The 22574-nt window shown below is 49.4% G+C and overlaps 1 protein-coding gene across 2 annotated transcripts; it reads right to left on the reverse strand.

The window, feature by feature from the left end:
- Positions 1-12716: 12716 nt before the first annotated feature.
- On the reverse strand, positions 12717-22003 carry SLC20A1 (solute carrier family 20 member 1). Of its 2 annotated transcripts, none has more exons than XM_083629432.1 (11): positions 21745-22003; positions 20113-20753; positions 19809-19949; positions 19594-19679; positions 18718-18814; positions 17044-17163; positions 16273-16536; positions 15622-16162; positions 15284-15469; positions 13773-13857; positions 12717-13268 (listed from the first exon to the last, which is right to left on the reverse strand). In XM_083629432.1, the coding sequence occupies exons 2-11, from the start codon at positions 20465-20467 to the stop codon at positions 13107-13109; spliced, it is 2037 nt and encodes a 678-aa protein (XP_083485558.1). In that variant the 5' UTR covers positions 20468-20753; positions 21745-22003; the 3' UTR covers positions 12717-13106. The 2 variants fall into 2 exon arrangements, with proteins under 2 accessions (XP_083485558.1, XP_083485557.1); XM_083629431.1 differs by having other exon boundaries at positions 18718-18810; positions 19590-19679; positions 21745-21981.
- Between the last annotated feature and the right edge of the window lie 571 nt (positions 22004-22574).

Here is a 22574-nt window from a genome sequence, read left to right on the forward strand (position 1 = left end):
AGGAAGGTAAACGGCGTTTCCGTATGCTGCTCTGGTTCGCCAGAAGCGGCTTAGTCGTGCTGGCCACAAGACCCGGAAGCTGTACCCTGGCTCCCTTGGCCAGTAAAGCGAGATGAGCGCCGCAACCCCAGAGTCGTCCGTGACTGGACCTAATGGTCAGGGGTCCCTTTACCTTTATCTTTTCCTAATAATTATAAATAGCAGAATGTAGGCACCCTATATATAGAAAAGAGCAAACCAGTGATATTTGAGGGAGCAGGCTAGCAGGTGGGGCCCATTACTCACATCATAGGAGCCTACACAACACAAAACACTGTTGCTGTATGTAAGTTTTATTTTATTTGTTTTTGATCTTATATTTTGGAAATGCACATCCAGGGTTTTTTTTCCCTTTAATTTTTTTGGGGTGCCCCCAAGAGAGAGTGGCCCTAAGCTATAGCTTGTCGTCTCCTTCATCTTCCTCTGGGATTCATCTCTGCTTAATATTATTTCGGAATCTAACAGCTAAATCTGTCCTTGTCGTTTCACTGTCGTCTCTGTGCAGATGCAGTTCAGCTGTAATTTCCTCTGTAACAGTTGCACATATTTAGCCACTACGTAAATCCGGCACTGCTTCCAGCTAGGACTGGCCTTGGGCTCACTCTGCACAGTCCTGCCTCTTGGAGGGTTCCTGAGGTCCTTCTCCCAGCTTCCAAAACAAGCTGCAGCGATCACATGAGAAAGCCCCAGAGTCCCCGATAGTTTTATCATCTCGTAGGCAGAGCTGGTGGCCTCACAGCAGAGGCAAACCTCGTGACCCCACCTAAGCCTCAGTTTCCCAGTAAAAAGAAGATAAAATGTACCTAAAGCTTCTGGGACTCAGCAATAATTCCAGATAAGCTGAAACTGTAGTCCTTTTGGCGCCTGCTAAAAATATTCCTGTTTAGGCAAGCTTACCTAGATGCTTAGAAAGTTAAGCTAATTTCAATCTGTTTTATTATTTCGACTTTTGTATGTTTTAAAGTACGGCTGTGAATTTTTATCGATTGCATTATCTTTTTTTAAAAAAAAAGTTTTTATTTATACTTTTAAAGTTGATACATTTCATTAGTTTTACAATCAATTTAACATTTCAAAGTCTGACTTCCTTCCCCCTATTTCTGCAGTTCATTAAATTTTTTTTAAATATCTTCTGCATATCCAAATTCATTTAATTTGTTCATTTAATTATCTACTTTAAATATATATAATCCTGCTAATGTTTTTATCTGTTTGCAATTTATCTGTAAATATTCAATAAACCATTTCCATAAAAAGTTTGTTATCTTGATTTCTTATTCTTCCGGTAAGTTTTGCCATTTCTGCATAGTCCGTAAGTTTTTGTATCCATTCTTCCTTTGCTGAGACTTCTTCTTCTTTCCATTTTTGAGCAAGTAACATTCTTGCATGAATAAGTTTCTACATAATTTAGGTAGTTCTGTTCCTATAACTCCTAAGAGAAAGGCTTCCGGGGTTTTTTAAACAAATGTTATTTTGAGCATCTTTTTCATTTCAGTGTAAATCATTTCCCAGTAAGCCTTAACCTTACTGCAAGACCACCACATATGATAAAATGAACCTTCTTTCTCTTTACATTTCCAACACTTATTTGATTTAGATCTGTACATTTTTGCCAGTTTACTCGGTGTTATTATCCTTTTGTAAACTGCTTTGAGGGATTTTGTTTCTGTTTTACAATCTGTCGGTGTATAAATTTTATGAAAATAAATAAATAAATAATGTGAAATTACAGAGGCATGTTCTAATACCCAGTCTACCAGAGAGTATTGAATATACAACTTGTTATAAACTATTTTATTTATTTGTTCATTTCCCTTCTTTGAATATACAGTGGTACCTCAGGTTAAGTACTTAATTCATTCCGGAGGTCCGTACTTAACCTGAAACTGTTCTTAACCTGAAGCACCACTTTAGCTAATGGGGCCTCCTGCTGCCGCTGCGCTGCCGGAGCCCGATTTCTGTTCTTATCCTGAAGCAAAGTTCTTAACCTGAAGCACTATTTCTGGGTTAGCGGAGTCTGTAACCTGAAGCGTATGTAACCCGAGGTACCACTGTATGTTTACTGCAATCAGAAAGTCAGCATTCCCGCAGCCGCATTTTGTAACTGTTATTTTCTGTTTTTGTCGAATCATTAATTCTATGTATGTTTACTGAAAAACACTTTGTTTCTATCTCACAGATCTTTTCCCCAAAAAGGGCTGTTTCCTTGTTGCTTCTCCCCTCTGAATTTCTCCACCCTTTTTGGGCAAGTTATTGTTCCTAGCAATTGTCTCTTCTTCAGCATTTTGAACCACAATTTCTTCCTCCTTATCCATGCACATCTAAACTGAATCTTTCTTTCGTCTAAACACTTTGTAAAAAAAAACAACCCAAAAACCTGCAGGTTCCCTTTGCCTCAGAACATCAGGTTGGTTGTACATCACCTAATATTTCTATGTCTCTTCAGATTATGACATTTCACTCTTATATATTTAATGTGAATATCCCTGTCAAGTTTATTTTTAACTGCAGATCTCAGGTTAATCCTATAAGCTCTTTCTGTGACTCCCACTCTCGTCCTAGACTCTGTGCCTTAAAGGTGCTCTGACTGGTCGTCTCCTTCACCTTCCTCTGGGATTCATCTCCGCTTAATATTATTTCGGAATCTAACAGCTAAATATATCCTTGTCATTTCACTGTCGTCTCTGTGCAGATGCAGTTCAGCTGTAATTTCTTCTGTAACAGTTGCACATATTTAGCCACTATTTAGCCATTTTAGCCACTAGTTATATGTCTTTTTGCGTTTCCATCTCAGCTTTTACATTTATTGTCCACAACCTTTAATAGCACCTGAGAGAGGTCCCATTTATTCTGGAACTTTTTGGTCTCCCCCTTGTATGAATTTCATCTTTCTTCACTTTCTTTCAGTCTATCATCTCTCCTCTGGGTTTTCCCCCCTCTCCTTGCTGTCCTATTTCTTTAGTTCTGTTGCAAATATTTCTCCAACATCACAAACTGTTAACCCTGATGTCTCCTCCTTCTCTGCTTCCTGCGTGAGGTTCCTAAGTAAGTTATGAAATAAGAGGCAAGACCCTCTAGTGGATCATCATGAACTGGTTAGATAACAGGAAGTGGTAAAGAGAAGGAATAAAGGGGCAGTTATCCTGATGGAGGGGCGCGGGTGGCGCTGTGGGTTAAACCACAGAGCCTAGGAGTTGCTGATCAGAAGGTCGGCAGTTCGAATCACCGCAACGGGGTGAGCTCCGGTTGCTCAGTCCCTGCTCCTGCCAACCTAGCAGTTCAAAAGCACATCAAAGTGCAAGTAGATAAATAGGTACCACTCCAGCGGGAAGGTAAACGGCGTTTCCGTGCGCTGCTCTGGTTCGCCAGAAGCGGCTTAGTCATGCTGGCCACATGACCCAGAAGCTGTATGCCGGCTCCCTCGGCCAATAAAGCGAGATGAGCGCCGCAACCCCAGAGTCGGCCACGACTGGACCTAACGGTCAGGGGTCCCTTTACTTTTACCTATCCTGATGGAGGGATGAAGGAAGTAGAGTTCACCCAGAACCAGCACTGGGACCTATGTTTCTTAACTGGCTCATAAATGAGCTGGGGCTGCTGGCGAACAGTGAGATTGCCAGAGTCACTGAAGATACTAATTCTGTTGGGGTAGTTAAAAGAAAAAGTGCCTCTGAAGAGCACAAAGAGGATTTATCTAGATTGGGGAAACAGGCAGCAAGATGGCAAATGCAACTTGGACTACATGGACCACTGGCCTGAGCCAACAGAACTCTTCATAATTGGTTAAATTTTATTTTATTTTATTTTATTTTTAATTTCTTTTTATTGAATTTCACTTAAATAACCAAAAGAAAAGGCAAAACAACAGTTTCAGAAAAAAGAAAAAAAAAGAAAAAATATCCATACATAACACAGAAATAACATCAATTTTAAACAATAAACAATTTATTCCATAAACTACATTTTTAAGTAAGTTCACCCCAGCCCTAAAATTGCACATGAGTGAATTCCGTGGATCCCATTGTTTCAGAGAAAACAATTTCAGGAATGCAGATCGATTCGAATTGAGCATAGGTGCCTTGGTGCTCAGACATATAGCTGGATTGGGTGTGTTTATTTATCCGAGCATTCGCTAGATTGACCCACTCTAATCTTACGAAGGAAATAATGGGGTGGTATCCCACACTTCTGGGATGTGGGTGGCGCTGTGGGTTAAACCACAGAGCCTAGGACTTGCCGATCAGGAGGTCAGCGGTTCGAATCCCCGCGACGGGGTGAGCTCCCGTTGCTCGGTCCCTGCTCCTGCCAACCTAGCAGTTCGAAACACGTCAAAGTGCAAGTAGATAAATAGGTACCAATCCGGCGGGAAGGTAAACGTCATTTCTGTGCACTGCTCTGGTTTGCCAGAAGCGGCTTAGTCATGCTGGCCACATGACCCGGAAGCTGTACACCGGCTCCCTCGGCCAGTAAAGCGAGATGAGCGCAGCAACCCCAGAGTCGTCCGCGACTGGACCTAATGGTCAGGGGTCCCTTTACCTTTACCCCACACTTCTGTTCCATGAGCGCAAGTAACACCCACTTGCAGCATGCAATGTTCCCTTCCTTGCCCTGAAGCCCACCCCACCCCCCAATGCACACCCTCAAAATCAGCTCCAGATCATATGTGGCTGGGGGGCAGGTAGGGGAGGAAACTGAACGCTACTAGTTCCGCTTTGGAACGGGCTGGAGGAAAGCAAAGGGAGCGTTGCCTCTTGCCAGCAAGGAAGGGAAGCAAACAAGGGGACTCTGGCCTTCTCCCCCATCCTGCTGGCTGGGCCACTCACTGGCCAACTAGGGCTTGTTGTGTTCCTTTCCCCCCTCCACCCTTTCTGCTGGGTAGACATGGGCATTGATTGATATTTTGCTCAGGTGTTTCGGCATCCGAACTCACAGAATCATAGAATGGTAGAGTCGGAAGGGGACCCCAGCGATCATCTAGTCCAACCCCCTGCAACGAAGGAATCACAGCTGGAGAATCCCTGACAGATGGCCACACAACCTCCGCCTTTAAAACCTCCAATGAAGGAGATTTTGGGGGACTCCAGGTCCACTGTCAATTGGCTCTTGCCATCAGAAAGGTTTAGTCAAAATCTCCTTCTGGGTCATTTGAATCCATTGGTTTGGGACCTCTCCTCCGAAGCAGCAGAAAGCAAGCTTCTCCATCTTCCGTGGGACAGCTCTTCAGCTATTTGAACTAAGCAACCTCTTGGCTGCCTCTACAGAGAAGGTTATTTTCACTCACCCCAGGGTCTCCTGAGATGAACACAGCTGTGGATCTTTTTTCCCCCACTTATCCCTGACTTCTGCAATGTCAAAGGAGCTGGAGCTAGAAGCAGAGAAGTAAAGACCAGCTGGGCTGGACAGGCTGAGCAAACATCCCAGTGGCACTTCAGCCTGGACTTCCTCCCCACCGCAGGGTCAACCTGGCCTGGCTGGCTACTGCCCATCCAGGAGCCTCTCCTCCAGATTTGCCCAAGGGCATGTGGGGAGCCGGATCCAGAAGGCCTTCACCAGTTTTGGAACTCCGCCTTGGGATTTTTGGAATCTCCTAACAGACTCAAATTCCTGGCCAGCCAATGGCTTCTCCCAGTGGTGACGCTCATTATTATTATGTGCATTTATACCCCACCTTTTTCTCCAAGGTGCTCAAGGTGGCTAAAACAGTTCTGTCCCCGTCCTCATTTAATTCCCCACAACAACCCTGTGAGGTAGGTCAGGCTGAGAGGCAATGACTGGCCCAAGGCCACCCAGGGAGCTTCACAGCCAATTGGGGATTTGAACTCTGGTTTCTTCCCTGGTCCTAGTCCATGGGTAGGCAAACTAAGGCCCGGAGGCCGGATCCAGCCCAATCTGTCCAGGAATCAGCATGTTTTTACATGAGTAGAATGTGTCCTTTGATTTAAATGCATCTCTGGGTTATTTGTGGGGCCTGCCTGGTGTTTGTACATGAGTAGAATTTGTCCTTTTACAGTGGTACCTCTGGTTACGTACTTAATTCGTTCCAGTGGTCCATTCTTAACCTGAAACTGTTCTTAACCTGAAACACCACTTTAGCTAATGGGGCCTCCTGCTGCCGCTGTGCTGCCGCCGCGCGATTTCTGTTCTCATCCTGAAGCAAAGTTCTTAACCTGAGGTACTATTTCTGGGTTAGCGGAGTCTGTAACCTGAAGTGTATGTAACCCGAGGTACCACTGTATTTAAAATGCATCTCTGGGTTATTTGTGGGGCATAGGAATTCATTCATTTCCCCCCTAAAAAAATAAAGTCCGCCCCCCCCAAGGTCTGAGGGACAGTTGACTGGCCCCCTGCTGAGAAAGTTTCCTGACCCCTATCCTAGTCCAACTAGGGACGCGGGTGGCGCTGTGGGTAAAACCTCAGCACCTAGGACTTGCCGATCGCATGGTCGGCGGTTCGAATTCCCGCGGCGGGGTGAGCTCCCGTCATTCAGTCCCAGCTCCTGCCCACCTAGCAGTTCGAAAGCACCCTTAAGTGCAAGTAGATAAATAGGTACCGCTTTATAGCGGGAAGGTAAACGGCGTTTCCGTGTGCTGCGCTGGTGCTGGCTCACCAGAGCAGCTTCGTCACGCTGGCCACGTGACCCGGAAGTGTCTGCAGACAGCGCTGGCTCCCGGCCTCTAGAGTGAGATGAGCGCACAACCCTAGAGTCTGTCAAGACTGGCGCGTACGGGCAGGGGTACCTTTACCTTTACCTTTATCCTAGTCCGACACTCTACCCGCTATGCAACACTGCCTCCTCCTCCTCCTCCTCCTTCTTCTTCTTTTTCTTCTTCTTCTTCTCCACCCACTCAGTGAGTCTGCCTATGAGGCATCACACACACCCCTCTGGGATTTCACAGGTACAAATGCGAAATTTGACACAAAATCAGATGGCCAAATCACGGGGACTCCTGGGAGCATCATTTGCATTGTGAAAAACCAAAACAAATCCCAGGCCCCCAAGGTGGCAGTTGTGTGATGCTCCAGCACTCTGGAGAGACAGCTTCTGCTTTTGCACGCCCTCCCCCTGCGTTTTCTCACCCCCACCACCCGGCTCCTTTTTTCATCTGCCACATTTAAATCTTCCACCTAAACAGAAATTAAATTAAAAACAACAACAACAAAGCAAGCCCCCTCTAATTTTGGAAAACATTCACAGGAAGTTGAGAATGAAAGTGTGAAGCCCAAGATCATGATTCATCAGCATCCTTAAATGTAGATTAAGGGAGCCAGACCACCCACAAGGAAGACGCAGAGCTTCCTTCAGCTGCTGCCACGGAGTTGAGATCCAAAAGTTCCAGGAACCCCCTCCTCTCTCTCTCTCTCTGGCTTTGAACACGGCTGCCTCCCCAAAGCCAGCACCCAGGCACCTAACTTCTGCCACCTCCTGCTGCTCCCTGGCACACGTTTTGCACCTTTCGAAGGGGTGTGGGTCTTCACCCACACCCCCTAGCTCTTGCACCCAAAGGGCTTTGGCTAAGGTTACAAAGGCCCTCTTCCCCCATCCCAGGCCAGGTGTGGTTCCTATATTGCCAAGGGTAAAACCGTCAAAGGCACAAACTGTCTGGGAGTGGTTGGGGAGCAGGTAAGCAGAGCAGATCCGTCCGTCTCCCTCCAGCTCTTGGCTTCTCCTAAGGTAATAGCAGCAGCAGCAGCAAAACCACAGTCAACATGGAATCATAGAATTGCAAAGTTGAAAGGGATCCCAAGGGACATCTTGCCAGCCCAACCCCTTGCAATAATAATAATAATAATAATAATAATAATAATAATAATAATAATTTATTATTTATACCCCACCCTTCTGGCTGGGCTTCCCCAGCCACCATGGGCGGCTTCCAAAAAAATATACAAATACCATAATACATCAAACATTAAAAGCTTCCCTAAACAGGGCTGCCTTCAGATGTCTTCTAAAAGTCTGGTAGTTGTTGTTCTCTTTGACATCTGGTTGGAGGGCGTTCCACAGGGAGGGCACCACTACAGAGAAGGCCCTCTGCCTGGTTCCCTGTAACTTCTTGCAGTGAGGAAAGTGCCAGAAGGCCCTCGGTGCTGGACCTCAGTGTCCTGGTAGAACGATGGGGTTGGAGACGCTCCTTCAGATTTACTAGACCCAGGCCATTTAGGGCTTTTAAGGTCAGCACCAACACTTTGAATTGCGTTCGGAAACACACCGGGAGCCAACGTAGGTCTTTCAAGACCGGTGCTATGTGGTCTCGGCGGCCACTCCCAGTCACCAGTCTAGCTGCCGCGTTCTGGATTAGTTGTAGTTTCTGGGTCACCTTCAAAGGGAGCCCCACTGCAGGAATTGCAGCTGAAGAATCCCAGGCAAATGACCAACCAACCCATCTTAAAACCTCCAGGCTAACCTCCTCCCCTCCCTCACACTCAAAACAGCACAGGAAATGGACCATTATCCCACTGGGCTCTGGATCAGGATGAAATTGTTTCTAATGCCATTTGCTGCTTGCTGCATTTCAGGGTTATTCCCTCACCTTTGTCCCCTCATCCGCATGCAAGAAGGAGCAACACCTCCCACCTGCCCTGCCTGGGCCCATCACTGCCCCCCACCCCCACCCCAGAATCAAGGGCAGGTCCCTGTCCCCAATGCTCCAGGCCCAGAACAGCTCTTCTCTGCCCAGCTCCAGTTGAGCCAATTGCTAGCGAAATTATTTCGGCATCTTTCGCAAGCTAAATACGGCAAGTTTTGCAACAGGCGAGACCTTTAGCCATGGCGAAATATGCATGAGCACGTATTGACCCCCGTCAACGAAACCTGACACAGCCCACCCACCCTTATCACCAGGCCAAAGCACCGCCATTGCACCCAAAATCACCTTGGCTACACCCCCCACCTCCACGCAGGGCAGAATGTCCTCTTCAAAGCTTCCCCCTTCAGGTACTGCATTGAGCTGGCATTTGGGAGAGGCAGTTAGCTATTAAGTGGATTGCACTGGCATAGTCAGCCTCTGACGTCCTTACAAGAACAGAAGCAGCTGCTGTGACCTTGCAGGCTCACAACCGCAGCAGCAGCAGCCATTGCCAAAGAGACAGAGGGCTCCTCCTCCTCCTCTGGCAGGCGGGCTCCCCTGGAGAAGGGGCCAACCAATCAGAACACCTGCCTGCCAGCCCCCCAACATTCTTCCAACAGGCAGCATCAACAATGCAGCTCAGGGGCATTCAGGGTGAGTGGGGGATGGGGAATCAGGAGGATCATTGCGGGGGGGAGTGTTTCTCAAGCACAAAGGGGACCTCGGATTTAGACACTTCTTAATTTGCAGAAGGACAGCACCTTGTCTTTATGCGCATTGGACCAAAGTGTAACGCACTCTCTCAGCTCAGAGCTGCAAAGAAAACCAATTAGAGATGGCGGCATAGTTTTGCTAACCGATATTGCATTAGAGTTTAAAATGTTCTGGACCTCAGAGAACGGTTCGGCATCCCATTCCAGAGCAACGCAAGATGGATAGCCGTAGAATCATAGCGTCAGAAGGAATCCTTGAGGGTTAATTCAGTCCAACCTCTCTGCCATTCAGGAATCACAGCTAATTAACTCCTGACAGATGACTGCCCAACCTGTTTAAAAACCTCCAGTGAAGGAGAGGTTCTGAGGGAGTCTCAAGCCTCAATGTTCTGCGGACCATCAGAATTGGCTTTTGCTCTTCCTTCTAAACAGCTCCGTGATCCCTTCACCCCTTTTGTCCTCCCAACAACCCTGTGAGGTGGGCTAGGCTGAAAATGGCTGTGGAGAGCAGCTGGCAAAGAACATAGTGTGTGCTGCAATTATCCAATCTGGAAGTTACCGCGTGCAGAGTACAGCAGCCAAGTCACCTCAATCCAAACGGCGTTAAAGCTGGCAAATCAGCCAGAGCTGAAATAAGGTAGCTAAGGTCAGCTGAGAGTCCAGTGACAGTGCTGAACCCAGGAGCAAACTCCAAAGCTGCGCCTTCCAAGGGAGCGCAACCCCACCAAGGGCAAGTCAGCTCCCCATCTGTTGGGCCTGAGAATCTGGGGCCCGTCACACCTCTGTCTTTTCAGCACTCAGGTTCTGTTTATTGACCCACACCCAACCCATCACTGCCTCCAAGCGCTGGTCTAACACCTCAACCACCTCTCCTGATTCAGGTGGAACAGAGAGATGGAGCTGGGCATCATCTGCATATTGGGCTCAGCCCCTAGGAGATGGCGCACCTGTCTGGAAGTATACTGGGGCCAACACTATCCTAAGCGGCAGATTGAGGAGAATGAGCCAAGATTGCACAACACTCTCATCTCTCTCTCAATAAATGTCATCAGTCAAGGTCAACCAAGTCAGTTTGGATGCCATGACCAGGCCTGAAGCCAGATTGGAACAGATCTAAGTAATCCACTTTCTCCAAACATGCCTGAAGTTGGACCGTCAACCTTCTCAAGAACCTTGTCCAGAAAGTGGATATCTGCCACTGGGCAATAGTTGTTAACAGTTATGGGGCCAGGGCAAGAGTCTTCTTAAGGAGGTGGCGCAGCACTGACTCCTTCAAGGCAAATTGTACCTCCCCACTTTCCAATGAAGCATTGATTTTTGGATCGGGAAAGCCTTGCCACAGTAGAATCATAGGATGGTCGAGTTGGAAGGGACCCCAAAGCTCATCTAGTCCAACATCCTCCAATGCAGAACTCTCAACTAAAGTTCATGCACTGGTTACTTCAAGAGTGGATTACTGCAGTGTGCTATCTGTGGGGCTTCCCGGGGAGGATCAAACATGGGAGGCCATCTGCCCAGGCCATGCATGGGAGCTACCAGAACATCTGGCTGGCTGCTACCAGAAATGGTGGACTAGATCACCCCAGCCCCCCTGAGACATTCCAACTGGAGCTGAATACCAATTGCAGGGCAGAGGAACACTCAGGAAGGCACTGTAGCTGGCTAGCCACATAACTAGATGCAGACCAGGCTCTGCTTACATTAGGATCATCTCTACAGTTCCCCAACTGCCTCTCACCACTTTCCCAACAGCAGGACTTAACAGCCATGGAATATTCTTCAGAGCAGATTACGAGATGAGATAAAATGCCAGGAAGGGGAGAGTTGCCTGGGAAAGAACGATCTGCAGTTGACTACAGCGCAGGAAGTCCTCAGGGCCAGCACAGATCCTTGCAGGACTCCCCTGCTGCCCCCACCCCAGCTCACAAGTCCACGGAGCCAGCAGTGGGGGAAAGCGTAATTATATAATTACAGGGTGAAGCTTGAAGATTAGAGCATGCTATAGAGGCAACAGGAGGCTGCATGAAATAAGACCAGCTTCTCAACATTGCAGTTAAACTGCTCATCCACATGGCTGCTGAAGCGCCCACTTACCAGTGTGCCAGATGCTCCTCAGAGCATTTGGCTATGATCTTCCAGGACTGACGGCATGCCAGAAAATATGCTTAACCATCTTCAAGGGGGATGAAAGAAGTTCTAGGTCTCCCCCACCACCACCCATATGTGCCTCAAGGGATGAGGGGATTAAGGCAAGGTGGACAGGACAGCATGGAAGTGGAGGGCTCCCCTGGACAGCTCGACCTTGACCTCAGCAAAGCTCAGACCCATTCTTTGGAATGGAATGCCTTAACTCCTAGCTTCCATGATAAACCAGGTGGGCAGGGCAGGGCCTCTGCGCTCCATGCTCCAGTAACCTGCAGGTCAGGCTCATTACATGGGGCTGTCTCCGTAAACTGCCCTCAGGACAGAATGTGTCTGCCAGATAACTAGTTAGGACTGGCTGGTATCATGTGACACCTGTGGTATATCAATCCCCTAAGGCACCCAGTCTGTTTGCTGGGACCTAGAAAACCTTTTCACGGCTGAGGGCCAGAGCACTTCAGGGCTGCTCCTGCCCTCCCTGGGTACCCACCTATAAACAAATATACGGGACTGCTTTGAAGGTGGTGCCTCACAGGATCTCCCCAGGCGCCTGCCTTTCTGCAAAGTCCTTTTGATCTTCCTGAGCTTTTTGGCAATGGTTCAAATATTTGATATTTTCATGCTGGTTCTTTGATTTTGTGGCCTGTTAGTTAACGTTTTAATGCTTATCTTTGCAAGTGCATTTGACATTAAGGAACAAATTTGGATCATTCAGGAAAAAAAGAACCTGCAGGATCGGGCCGATGGCCCATCTAGTCCAGTAACCTGTTCTCACAGTGGCCGACCAGATGCCCTAGCTGGAGACCCTCAAGTAGATTCACTCCCAAGAGTCCTCTCCCCTCCTGTGGTTACCAGAAACTGGCGTTCAGAAGCATTGCTGCCTCCAGCTGTGCAGGCTGAGCAGACATCAATAGCCCCTTCATTCATAAAGGAGAGGACTATCTCCAGGAATCCTTCAGAAGGTAATGGATTCCCCTTCATTGGGAGGCTGGCCATCTGCCAGAGATTCTTTAGCTGTGATTCCTGCATTACAGGGGGTTGAACTAGATGACCCTTGGGGTCACCTTTCAACTCTACAGGTGCTGCCATTTCCAAATCATGCAGTGAAGCCACTTGCACAGGCAGACATTCTTGGCTCACTGAGCCAAACTGGATTGGTGCGTATTTAACAAGATGGCTGTCTTGGGCCCCAGTACCATGTACTTCCAAACAAAGATTCAGCGCTGCCCCCCCACCAAAACACACCCCAGCCTACTTTATTTTAAAAAGTTTTTTTATTTATAAAAGTGGCCCCTCATCACATACATTTCTGCTAAGCTACTCCCTCCTCCTCATTGTGCTCGCCAGGTTCAAGGCTCAGCTCAGAGAACAAGAATGATAGGTCTAACAACATTAATTATGAAGTTAAAGCTCAATACAAAACAGTATAGAAATGTAGACACAATTATTCACAGCCCAGCAGAAGTGGGACTTCTCTAGTTCCAAGACAAGAGATTTACGCGTAAAAGCAGGTACAGCATCAAGAAGACAACCGGCCCCTCTTGCACATGGTGGAGTCACCCTAACACTGTTTCAGCCACTTGGCAAGGATATGCAGACAGGCGCTTGTGGGCAGCAAAGCTACGGGGTTGCTGGCACGTCTGTTTCATCGCCCTAGGATGGGGTACTTGAACAGTGCCATGATGGCAGCACTGATGAGACCAGAAATTGGGACTGTGACGAACCAGGCCATGAAGATGTTGCGGAACAGGCGCCAGTCCACGGCTTTCTTGGAGCGCAGCCATCCCACAGAGACCACAGAACCCACCTGCAGCAAGGGACAAAGCACAGGTCTTGCACAAGCACTCCTGACAAGGGATAAGATCTGAAAGTCCCAGGCACCAAGACAGGCGGGCCACAAAGGCTAGTCAGAACAGTCCAGAATTCATTCAGTTCACAAAACGATGAAGCGTGTGAAGAACTCTCCATTACCTTAGAGCTCAAATGAATTTTAAAAGCAAGCTTAATCCAGTTCTCAAACTGAGACAGAGGCAAAAGGGAAAGTGTGCTAGGACTTGGATCTGCAAGATCAGGAATCAGATCCCTGCTCAGCCATGAAGCCGAGGTGGCCTTGAGCAAACAACTCTCTCCCAGCCCAGGTATGAGAATAAAAATGCAATACCCCACCCCGGTTCTTGAGCCAGCCAAAATCTGCCACTCTATAGACCCACTTTCTTCCCAAAATGCTCTTGTAGAGCCCCCGATCCTCAACTGGGCTGCCCTTGACAGTGACATAGATCCAGGTGTTACGCAAAGAAGCTCTTCCACTTACCTTGCAGTGAGTCGTGCTGATAGGCAAGCCAACATTTGAAGCAATTACTACGGTCAAAGCGGACGCCAGCTCAATGCTGAAGCCACTGTGGACAAAGAGCTGGTGTTAAGATGAGCCACTGGGCAGCTTCAATATATCAGGGTTCCCAAAGTGGAGCCCAAGGTTGTCACAATCCCCACCCCTTCCATTTAAAGTTGGTTTTCCCTTTTGCTGGGGCTGGGAAGTGAACTACAGCCTCCAACTGCCCTGACATTTCTCCTTCCTTTACCCTACATGGGCTCATAGCTCTTGCTCATAGGAAAGGCAGGCGGAAGCTGACACTCTGCCCTCCAGCTGCAGCTAAAAGAAAAGATAAGGGACCCTGCAGTTACTGCTAACCATGTAACATTTGGCTGCCCCACTCTACATTATTCTGTTTTGAAGTCTAGCTGTAAGCCTGAATCGACATCCCACACTCTTCAAGGCCTCATTCAGGGCTGGCAACAGAGTCAAGGACACAATATTAAATTATCCATGTCTGGCAATGTCACAATTTACGCTCACCACCCTCTGGCCAAGGAGCCCCCAGCCTTCCTCTTCCTCCTGGAGCTTCCAAAGGGGGCTGCAATTATCCTGTTACCCCTCCCTCTGCTCTAAGGTAGGAGGAAATGGTAGCGCCTTTGGCTGCTGCACTGGTGAGTGATGCAGAGCACCTTGGCATCTGCAGAGCCAAACACACACCTTTATGATAGGTGTGAGCCCTGAAGAGATAAAGAGTCCTAGCAGTCACATTTTTTTGCTCTGCTGCCAAGACTGAAACAGTAAACCTTTACACATCAAGGAGGCTAGAGGAAAAAGCCCCCAGGGGAGGCTGGCACAGATGAAAGGCTTGTCCGCTGCGCACAAGGCACAACTACCCAGTTCAAAGGCTGAAGGCTACAAAGCGCTAAGCAAACTCAGGAAGGGCATGAAGCAAAGCTGAAGAAACTGAGCAGGTATAAAGAGGAAAACATGCGGCATTGTCAGAAAGAACTAGCTCAAAGGGTGAAAAGAACAAGGCAGATAGTTGAAGGGTTGTGGAAACAGAGTTGAACCCCCAAAGCTCATTTAGTCCAACCCCGTGCCATGAAGGAACCACAGCTCAATAATTCCTGACAGATGGGCAGCCAACTTCTGCTTAAAAGCCTCCAATGAAGGAGAGTCCACCACCTTCAGTGGGTCAAGAGCATCCACTAAAGAAAACAAACTGCTTCAGAAGAAGGCATGGCTGAAGCTTTGCTGGGGGTTATTTTTCTTGTTAGAGACGGTAAGCTTGCATCAGGAATACTTTAGGTGTGATGAAAAACCTTCACACTGATGCTTACATAACCGAGTTCTAAACACCTTCAAAGCAAGCGGACAAACCCAAGACCTTTTCAGCTAGCAGGGTCCGTACATCTGCCAGCTCCATTCCAGCCCAGCCCTCCAAACCACACAGTTTACTTCCCCCCCTCAGCGTGCTCAGTATAAAGCAAAAAAGCTTTCCACTTTACCTAGATGGTGTGATGGGAGTGAGATCCTTCCCCATGGTCTGAATGACCCTCCTCCCCCAGATCCACAGGCCAGTGCAGATCCCGACACCACCGTACAGCAAGAGCCAAATCGGTGTCGCCACCTTTGAAGACACGTCGCCTGTTCTGTAGACCAAGTACAGGGCAACCAGAGGACCAATCGCGTTGCTGCCAAAAGGGAACACACAGGGATCAATTAAGTGGAAAGACAAAGAAGGGAAAACCCCAGCAGGGAGCCACTTTGCCAAAGGCTCCATTACAGGCAGGGCCTTATGGGAAAATAGAACTTTCTAAACCACTCAAGCTGCCCAGCCACTGACCTCACATCATTTCCCCCATGGGCGAAGGACCCAAAGCAGGCCGTCAGGATCTGCAGGAATTGAAAGAGGAGGGACACCTCTGGCTTGTCCTGGTCGTGCCACTCATCCAGGGAGCCGCTGCTGCCACCCTTCTCTGCCTGGCTCAAGTCCACGTCAGCTGGGTGGGGGTCGGCCACAGCGTTGCAGTAGCTGGTGTAGCTGTCCATCCGGATCCTCTTCTTGGAATCTGATCCAGACCATGCCAGCCTCTCCGCCTCATCTGCTCCCTTTGGCTCAGGCTCCTTCACCCGGAACGAGTCCAGGGGCATTCCGCAGATGGCCATGGTGTATGAGGTGTAGCTGTTGTTGCGGCGCAGGGGCTTGCTGTCCGCCGAGGAGTCGCCCATGCAGTCCCCCACCTTGGCCAGGTGGAGCTTGTGCAGCAGTTCCTTGTACAGGCCAGAGTCCTTGTGCACCGTGTGGTAATGCCCGCTGGAACTCATCTGGCTGCTGACAGCCTGGTTAAATTGGGCAAGGTTACCGTTTGGAAAGGACATGGCTCCTGCAGGCAGAAAGTCTGGGTTGGCGCAAGAAGGGAAACTGCCCTGGCATCACAGCTCACACTTGCTTGAGCTGCCCCACCCCTCATGCCCCGCTTCAGAGCCAACTCACCGCTGTCAATGCTGGTCTCCTTCATCTCCACCCTGGGCAGCCGCTCCCGCTCTGGAATCTCCTCCAGCTCTCCCAGGTTGAAGGAGACCATCCTTTCCTCCACAGCTGCTCTGTGGGGCACAGAGGATGGCTCCCCTTCGGTAGGGGAATTCCTCTGGTCATCATCATCAGCAATCTTATTATCCACCTTGGCCTCATCCTGCTCTTTCAGGCTGCTCTTCTTCTTCATTAAGGGACTCTCAGAGGGACTTGATTTGATCTCTTCTGCAGAAGGAAGTGAAGTTGCAGGAGGACAAACGAGAAAGCCTTCATAATGTGCATAAAGAGATGCCCGAAACCTTGCCTCGCCTCTCTCTTAAAGCAGCAGCCCTGAGCTAGTAGGTTTTGAATCCTGTTTATAGCATCTGTGAAAACACTGGGCAAAAAAGGCTGAGGATGTGCACAGGGGTCTACATCCAGGGCTTTAGATATGACAGACATGCCTCTCTTGGGTATCCCTTTCCTACCACCTATGTGCATAGAGTTTATGTCTGCCTTTTGTCACTTGGCCTGACACAGGGAACAGATACAAGTGCACACAGAAAAGGCTCTTAAGTTCTCAGCTGCACAAAATCCAGAAGACATCCATTTGTGCCAGTTAAGTGCCTTGTGGGAAGACGCATGAAGGGCGCTTCATGTTTAGATTACGCTTGAAAGCAAACAGCCAGCCTCTCACTGCATTCAGATATACATTTGAAAGATTACATTATGTACAATTCTAAATGTACTTACGTGCAATTTTCTTCTTCATTCTTGGACAGACAAAGAACCAGACGATGAGAGCACACAGAACAGCGCTCCCCGCCGATATGAGGACGATGCCCCAGACGGGAAGTTTGTCAAAGCCCAGCACTAGGAAATAAAACAATGCATCTTGAAAACCCCAAGGCCGGCGAGGCCCCTCCCAGCACAAAAGAGCTCTTCCCCAGCTGAATAGAAGGTTTAGTGACCAGGGTTTCTTGCTCTTCTGAGATCTGCAACATCTATGTCTTCCATATCAACAGGCCATGAAGTCTAGCATTCAAAGTTACAATTGCAGCTTAACAGAAGTAAAAAGTACAACCTGCCAGGTTACATTCTTTCCATCCAACATCCACATACTCTAAAACCCTCCCTCCGTTAACAGTCTTTGTGAAGTTTGGAAACAGCCCCACTCACATCATCAGGCTTCCCAAACCTGTCTCAGACTCACAAGATGCTTTTTACAGAGTTAGCCCAAGTTGGCCCAGCTACAGAAACTTCATGGTCTCTCACAGCATAAGGCCTCATCTACAGAAAAGGATTTGCCCTGCTGGAATTAGGTAGTTCAAGTCAGGTCCTAGCCTCCAACCATAACACACCTGGATGCAAGTCGCTTCTCCCTGCCCACCCCTCACTTCCATGGTTAGCTGCACTTTTTGTTTACTTGGCCCCCTAAAGGCATGAGGCTAGATGCAGAGAGTGTCCATAGTAACAAAAGGCTCCGAGGCAAAACCAGGAGGGAGCCCACAAATTTGTGATTGACATTTATCTGACCCCCAAGTACCACAGAGCAACTGTGGCGCAAACCATCCCCCATTTCAAGTGGGACGTGGCGCCACAGCCTACCCTTGCCCCATATTCTTTGTGTCAGAGCTGCCACCGTCTCTCACCTTGAGGCAACCAATATTCAAATCTAAGCTTTTAACCTTCATCAGACAACTTGCAACTTAGAATTCCTGACACCCATCTGCTTTCCACCAGTCACAACCTAATCCTACATCTTATTTATTGAACTAGAAGGCAGCTTCTTTCTCCTACTCTTAGTAACAGACAGTTTAAGATTTCAACTGAGAGACCCCAGAAAGCCACAAGAAAGGACCATGGAATTCCTCTTCAAAGTACTTGGTTGCCAGCAGCTCTTCTTGGGGGGCGGGAGGATAACAGGATGAATTATTTGGGATCAAACGCAATCAAGGCATCATCGGAAAAAACACCACAGGGCCTCTTGCCCTGCCATGAGCCTGAATTCATTAAGCAGAATGTTGAGAAGGCCCCCTTCTTTCTCAGCAGCTAGCATCCCAGGTCTCAGCAAAGAGGCAAAGGGGGAGGGGGAAGAGGAGAGTGTCAGGATTTGCAGGTAATTAAAGGAGGGAGCCTGTGGCACCCCAGTATCAGCAGCTAAGCTGTCAGAATCTGCAGCTTCTGTGAGGACTAAGGAGAACAGGTCTCTACTAGCCATTTAGATTGTGAGCAGGCAGGCCTCTTGGGTAGGAGGGAGGAAACTATTATCTAGGGTTGAGCCTGCAGCCTTCTGTAACTGGCCCAGGCCAGCTGCCTTCTAGGAGAAGTCATTCCTGTAAAGCAAAAGGGGTAAAATTCTTTGTTTGATTGAGAAGTTAATAAAGGCTTATAAAAATTCAAGCTCTTGTTTCAATGTCTACTTACAAGGCGCACCACTGTACATAATGGAGAAGAGGTTGATCCCGATTGTACAGGCATAGAAGATGGGCAATGCACGCAAACCATTCGGAACGGGATCTACCTACAAGACAAGGAGTTTCGCAATTGGCAAACCTAGGTCCCCTTTGCTCACAGCAATACCACATAAGTGAAACATTATTCAAGCCCACATTTCTGTGGGGAATTGCCCACTTTTACAAATGCATTGCTTTGTAACTATCATAGCATGATTTAACACAATACAATTGAAACTGGGTCTCTGAAATGAATACAATGCTACTCAAATCTAGATTCAAAGTTGCCAGTGGCAATTTGCTGTTGCCCCTCCCATCTAGTCTAGGCCAGACTGTGGACTACAGATCTATTCAGCCATGTGCCTGCATGAAAAGAAACAACCTCTCAACAGAGGACTCTGGACAGCTGTAACAGAGACAATTCATCTTTTAGAGATGTGAGAATCTGCTGCTGGGGAAAACTTAATTACATTTCACATAAGCCACATATGCAATGTTTTAAACTGTGGTTTACATAGCATTTGTTCTGCCTAGAACACTAAACTATTTTTTTTTAAATTATCTTCAGCATACTCAGTGCCGAGGAAAGTAAAAATGCCAACACTTGGCAAGTGTCCAGCCAAGTGGAAGCTGTCCACAGACGGACACAAATTAAAAATTACAGTAGGCTTGTAGGCTACCTGGGGGGGCACATTTTGCAATCCATTATTAGCATTCCAGCTTCAGTTGATAAAGCTCATGGCTCCCAATGTGAGTTTTGACATGCCGGCATCAGCATGTTTCAGGAGTCCCCACCCAACACATTCATCTCATATGAACATCAGGTTTTATTGGGAAGACGACCTACCTTGGAAAGAATGAACCTACGGACAACAAAGAACAGGACAGCAGACATGATGCCAGAAAGGAGGGGAGAGATGAACCAGGACAGCACTGGAAAAGAATTAAGGGCACACTAAATATTTGCTACTGCAAGACAATGCTGTTGCCACATTAAAATTACATACTGAAATCAAGGCCTGCATTTATTAAGGAAAAGATGGTCATAAGGTTATTGCTTACCAACTTTAAGCAATTCGGACCACTTGACTCCTTCCTGTCCTTTGGCAACGAGAGAGAAGCCAATTGTCGCCCCGACAATACAATGTGTACCAGAAATGGGAAGCTTCAAAAACGAAGCCACTAGTTGCCAAACAGCTGAGCCTAAGAAAGAAAGGCAAAGAAAGGGTTAAGTGGACTTTGGGCAACAACTGAGCCACTTGAAGTTTTAATTCACAGCAAGACACCCAGCATGAACAATGTGAGCCACATTCAAGTGCTTTTAAGTTTCCAAGCGCAGGCAAGAAGGAATGGATGTTTTCCTCACCGAACATGGCACTGATGGAGCCAGCCATGAGCAGCTCTTGGGTGGTGTTGTACATTTCAACGTCTATCAGCCCCTTCCGGATGGTCTCGCTTACTTTGGCTCCAAGCAACACAGAGCCCACCGTCTCAAAGATAGATGCCAGGATGCAGGCTTGCCGGAGGGTCACCACCCCAGAGCCCACGGCGGTGCCAAAGGAATTTGCTACGTCATTGGCACCCACTGAGAATGCCAGGATGAAGGCAATGATAAAACCTAATATCAGCATCCACAGGAAATCCACCAAGGGGCCTGAGGAGGCTGTGCCGCTCAGGGCGGTGGTGATGTAACTCCTCACAGTGGCGGTGGTTGTCTCCATGATAACTAACTTTGGCGGCTCCCAACAAGCAACTCGTTACTTTGATGTGTAAACAAAAACTGAGGTATGATTAAAAAAATACTGTAATAAATAGTGTTACAAAATTAAATACTGCAGGGCCAGAAAGTCACTGCTATAAGCTGGGTATGCCAGTCTCTGTGGTCAAGTTCCTTTGGCTGAAAGAGATGCTCAGGGGAGCTGCCTGGTCCGCCATCCTGCTGCGAAGGAGGAGGAGGAAGAAGGACGTCTGTGCGAAGAAGGAGGTGGCAACCGGGAGTCTCTCATCCTGGAAGGAAATTGGAGGGGAGGAGAGAGAAAAGAAGAAAAGCCTTGTGTCAGTCAGCCCATGCCGCCCACCACATGGAAGGTCCGTAGACCAGGTAGGAAGAGGAGACTCCTGCCTCAAGCCCTCGAGAGCCACGGCTGAGGCAATACAGTGGTACCTCAGGTTACATACGCTTCAGGATACAGACTCTGCTAACCCAGAAATAGTACCTCGGGTTAAGAACTTTGCTTCAGGATGAGAACAGAAATCGTGCAGCAGCAGCGGGAGGCCCATTAGCTGAAGTGGTGCTTCAGGTTAAGACAGTATCAGGTGAAGCACGGACCTCCAGAACGAATTAAGTACAGTGGTACCTCAGGTTAAGAACTTAATTCGTTCCGGAGGTCCGTTCTTAACCTGAAGCTGTTCTTAACCTGAAGCACCACTTTAGCTAATGGGGCCTCCCGCTGCCAGAGCACGATTTCTGTTCTCATCCTGAAGCAAAGTTCTTAACCTGAAGCACTATTTCTGGGTTAGTGGATTCCAATCTGAAGCGTCTGTAACCTGAATCGTCTGTAACCTGAGGTACCACTGTACTGAGCCAGATGGACTGGGCCCCCAACAAACACCTGGCCGACTCCAGGGGGAGCCCCTCACCCCGGCCAGGCGCTCAGGGCTTCCTCCCCGCTCCGAGGGCGGCGCTGAGCCGGCTTCCGCGCGGGACAAAGAGGCCGGCCGGCCGCACCAGCAGCCATACCGCCCGCGCCAAGGTCACCGGCCTGTCCTGACAGGAGTCCGAGGCGGGCGCTCGCTCGCTCCCTTTCCCTCAGGGGGGCGTCGGGCCCCTCCCCCTCCCCTCCCGGGGGACCCTCCCCGCCCCTCGCGCGCCTCCACCGTGAGGGCCGGCAGACCCCCGTTTCCCGCCTGCGCGTAACGGCCGCTCCCGCCTGAGGGAAACCCGGAGGAGGAAGAAGCGCCCGCTCCCCCGCCCGCCCGCTCTTTCTCTCCGCCTCACCGAGTTGGGCCCGTAGGAGTGGCGTCGCCGGCGGAGTCCCCTCAGGTGGTCTGACCCGAGCGGCGTCTGCCCGGGAGTGTCGCCGCCTCGCGCCGGCTGCTCCTCTCCCTTCCCTGGCTTAGCGTCCGCCCGTCTCGGCCAATCAGCGGCGCCGGCAGCGCTGACGCCCGACCTCGTGCGCACACGGCTCTGTCTGGGAAGGCGCGCGGGCCGCGCCTACTTATAGCCTGGGCTCTCGAGGGAGGGCGGGGCCGAGGCCGCCCAGTCACTTCCTGCGCGGGACCGGAGAAGAGAATGAGCGCGCGCGGGAGAGCGAGAGAGCGCGCTCTGCGTCCCGCCACACCCACCCACGAAGGAAGCCACGCCCCCGCGCCGGAGGGGCCTCCCGCGCAGGCGCGCCTCCCGGGAAGGTGCAGTGGGTGGAAGCCCCGCCAGGGGGCGCTCCGCCCAGCGACTCCCCCGCGTGGAAGAGGCGTGGGGGGCAGTGGCGTAGCGTGGGGGGTGCAGGGGGTGCCGGCCGCACCAGGCGCAACATCTGGGGGTTAGGGTTAGGGGGCGCAAATCCACGGGTTAGGGGGCGCAAATTACTTGCCTTGCCCCGGGTGCTGACAACCCACGCTACGCCACTGGTGGGGGAGGAGGGAACGACCCCCCCCACGGGCGACCCCCCACTCGCCCTTTGCTCAGAGGTGCCCCCAACCACCAATAGAGAGGGAAGCATGCTATTCCCCCCCAAGACGCGCAGGGCCCCCCCCACCCCGATCTTTCTCTCTCCCCCCACCCATAGCTGTCAACGTTTCCCTTTCCCCCCCCCAGATTTTTTTATTGGT

This window comes from Podarcis filfolensis (genome assembly GCF_964270895.1).
Source record: "Podarcis filfolensis genome assembly, chromosome: 8".
NCBI classification, from domain to species: domain Eukaryota; kingdom Metazoa; phylum Chordata; class Lepidosauria; order Squamata; family Lacertidae; genus Podarcis; species Podarcis filfolensis.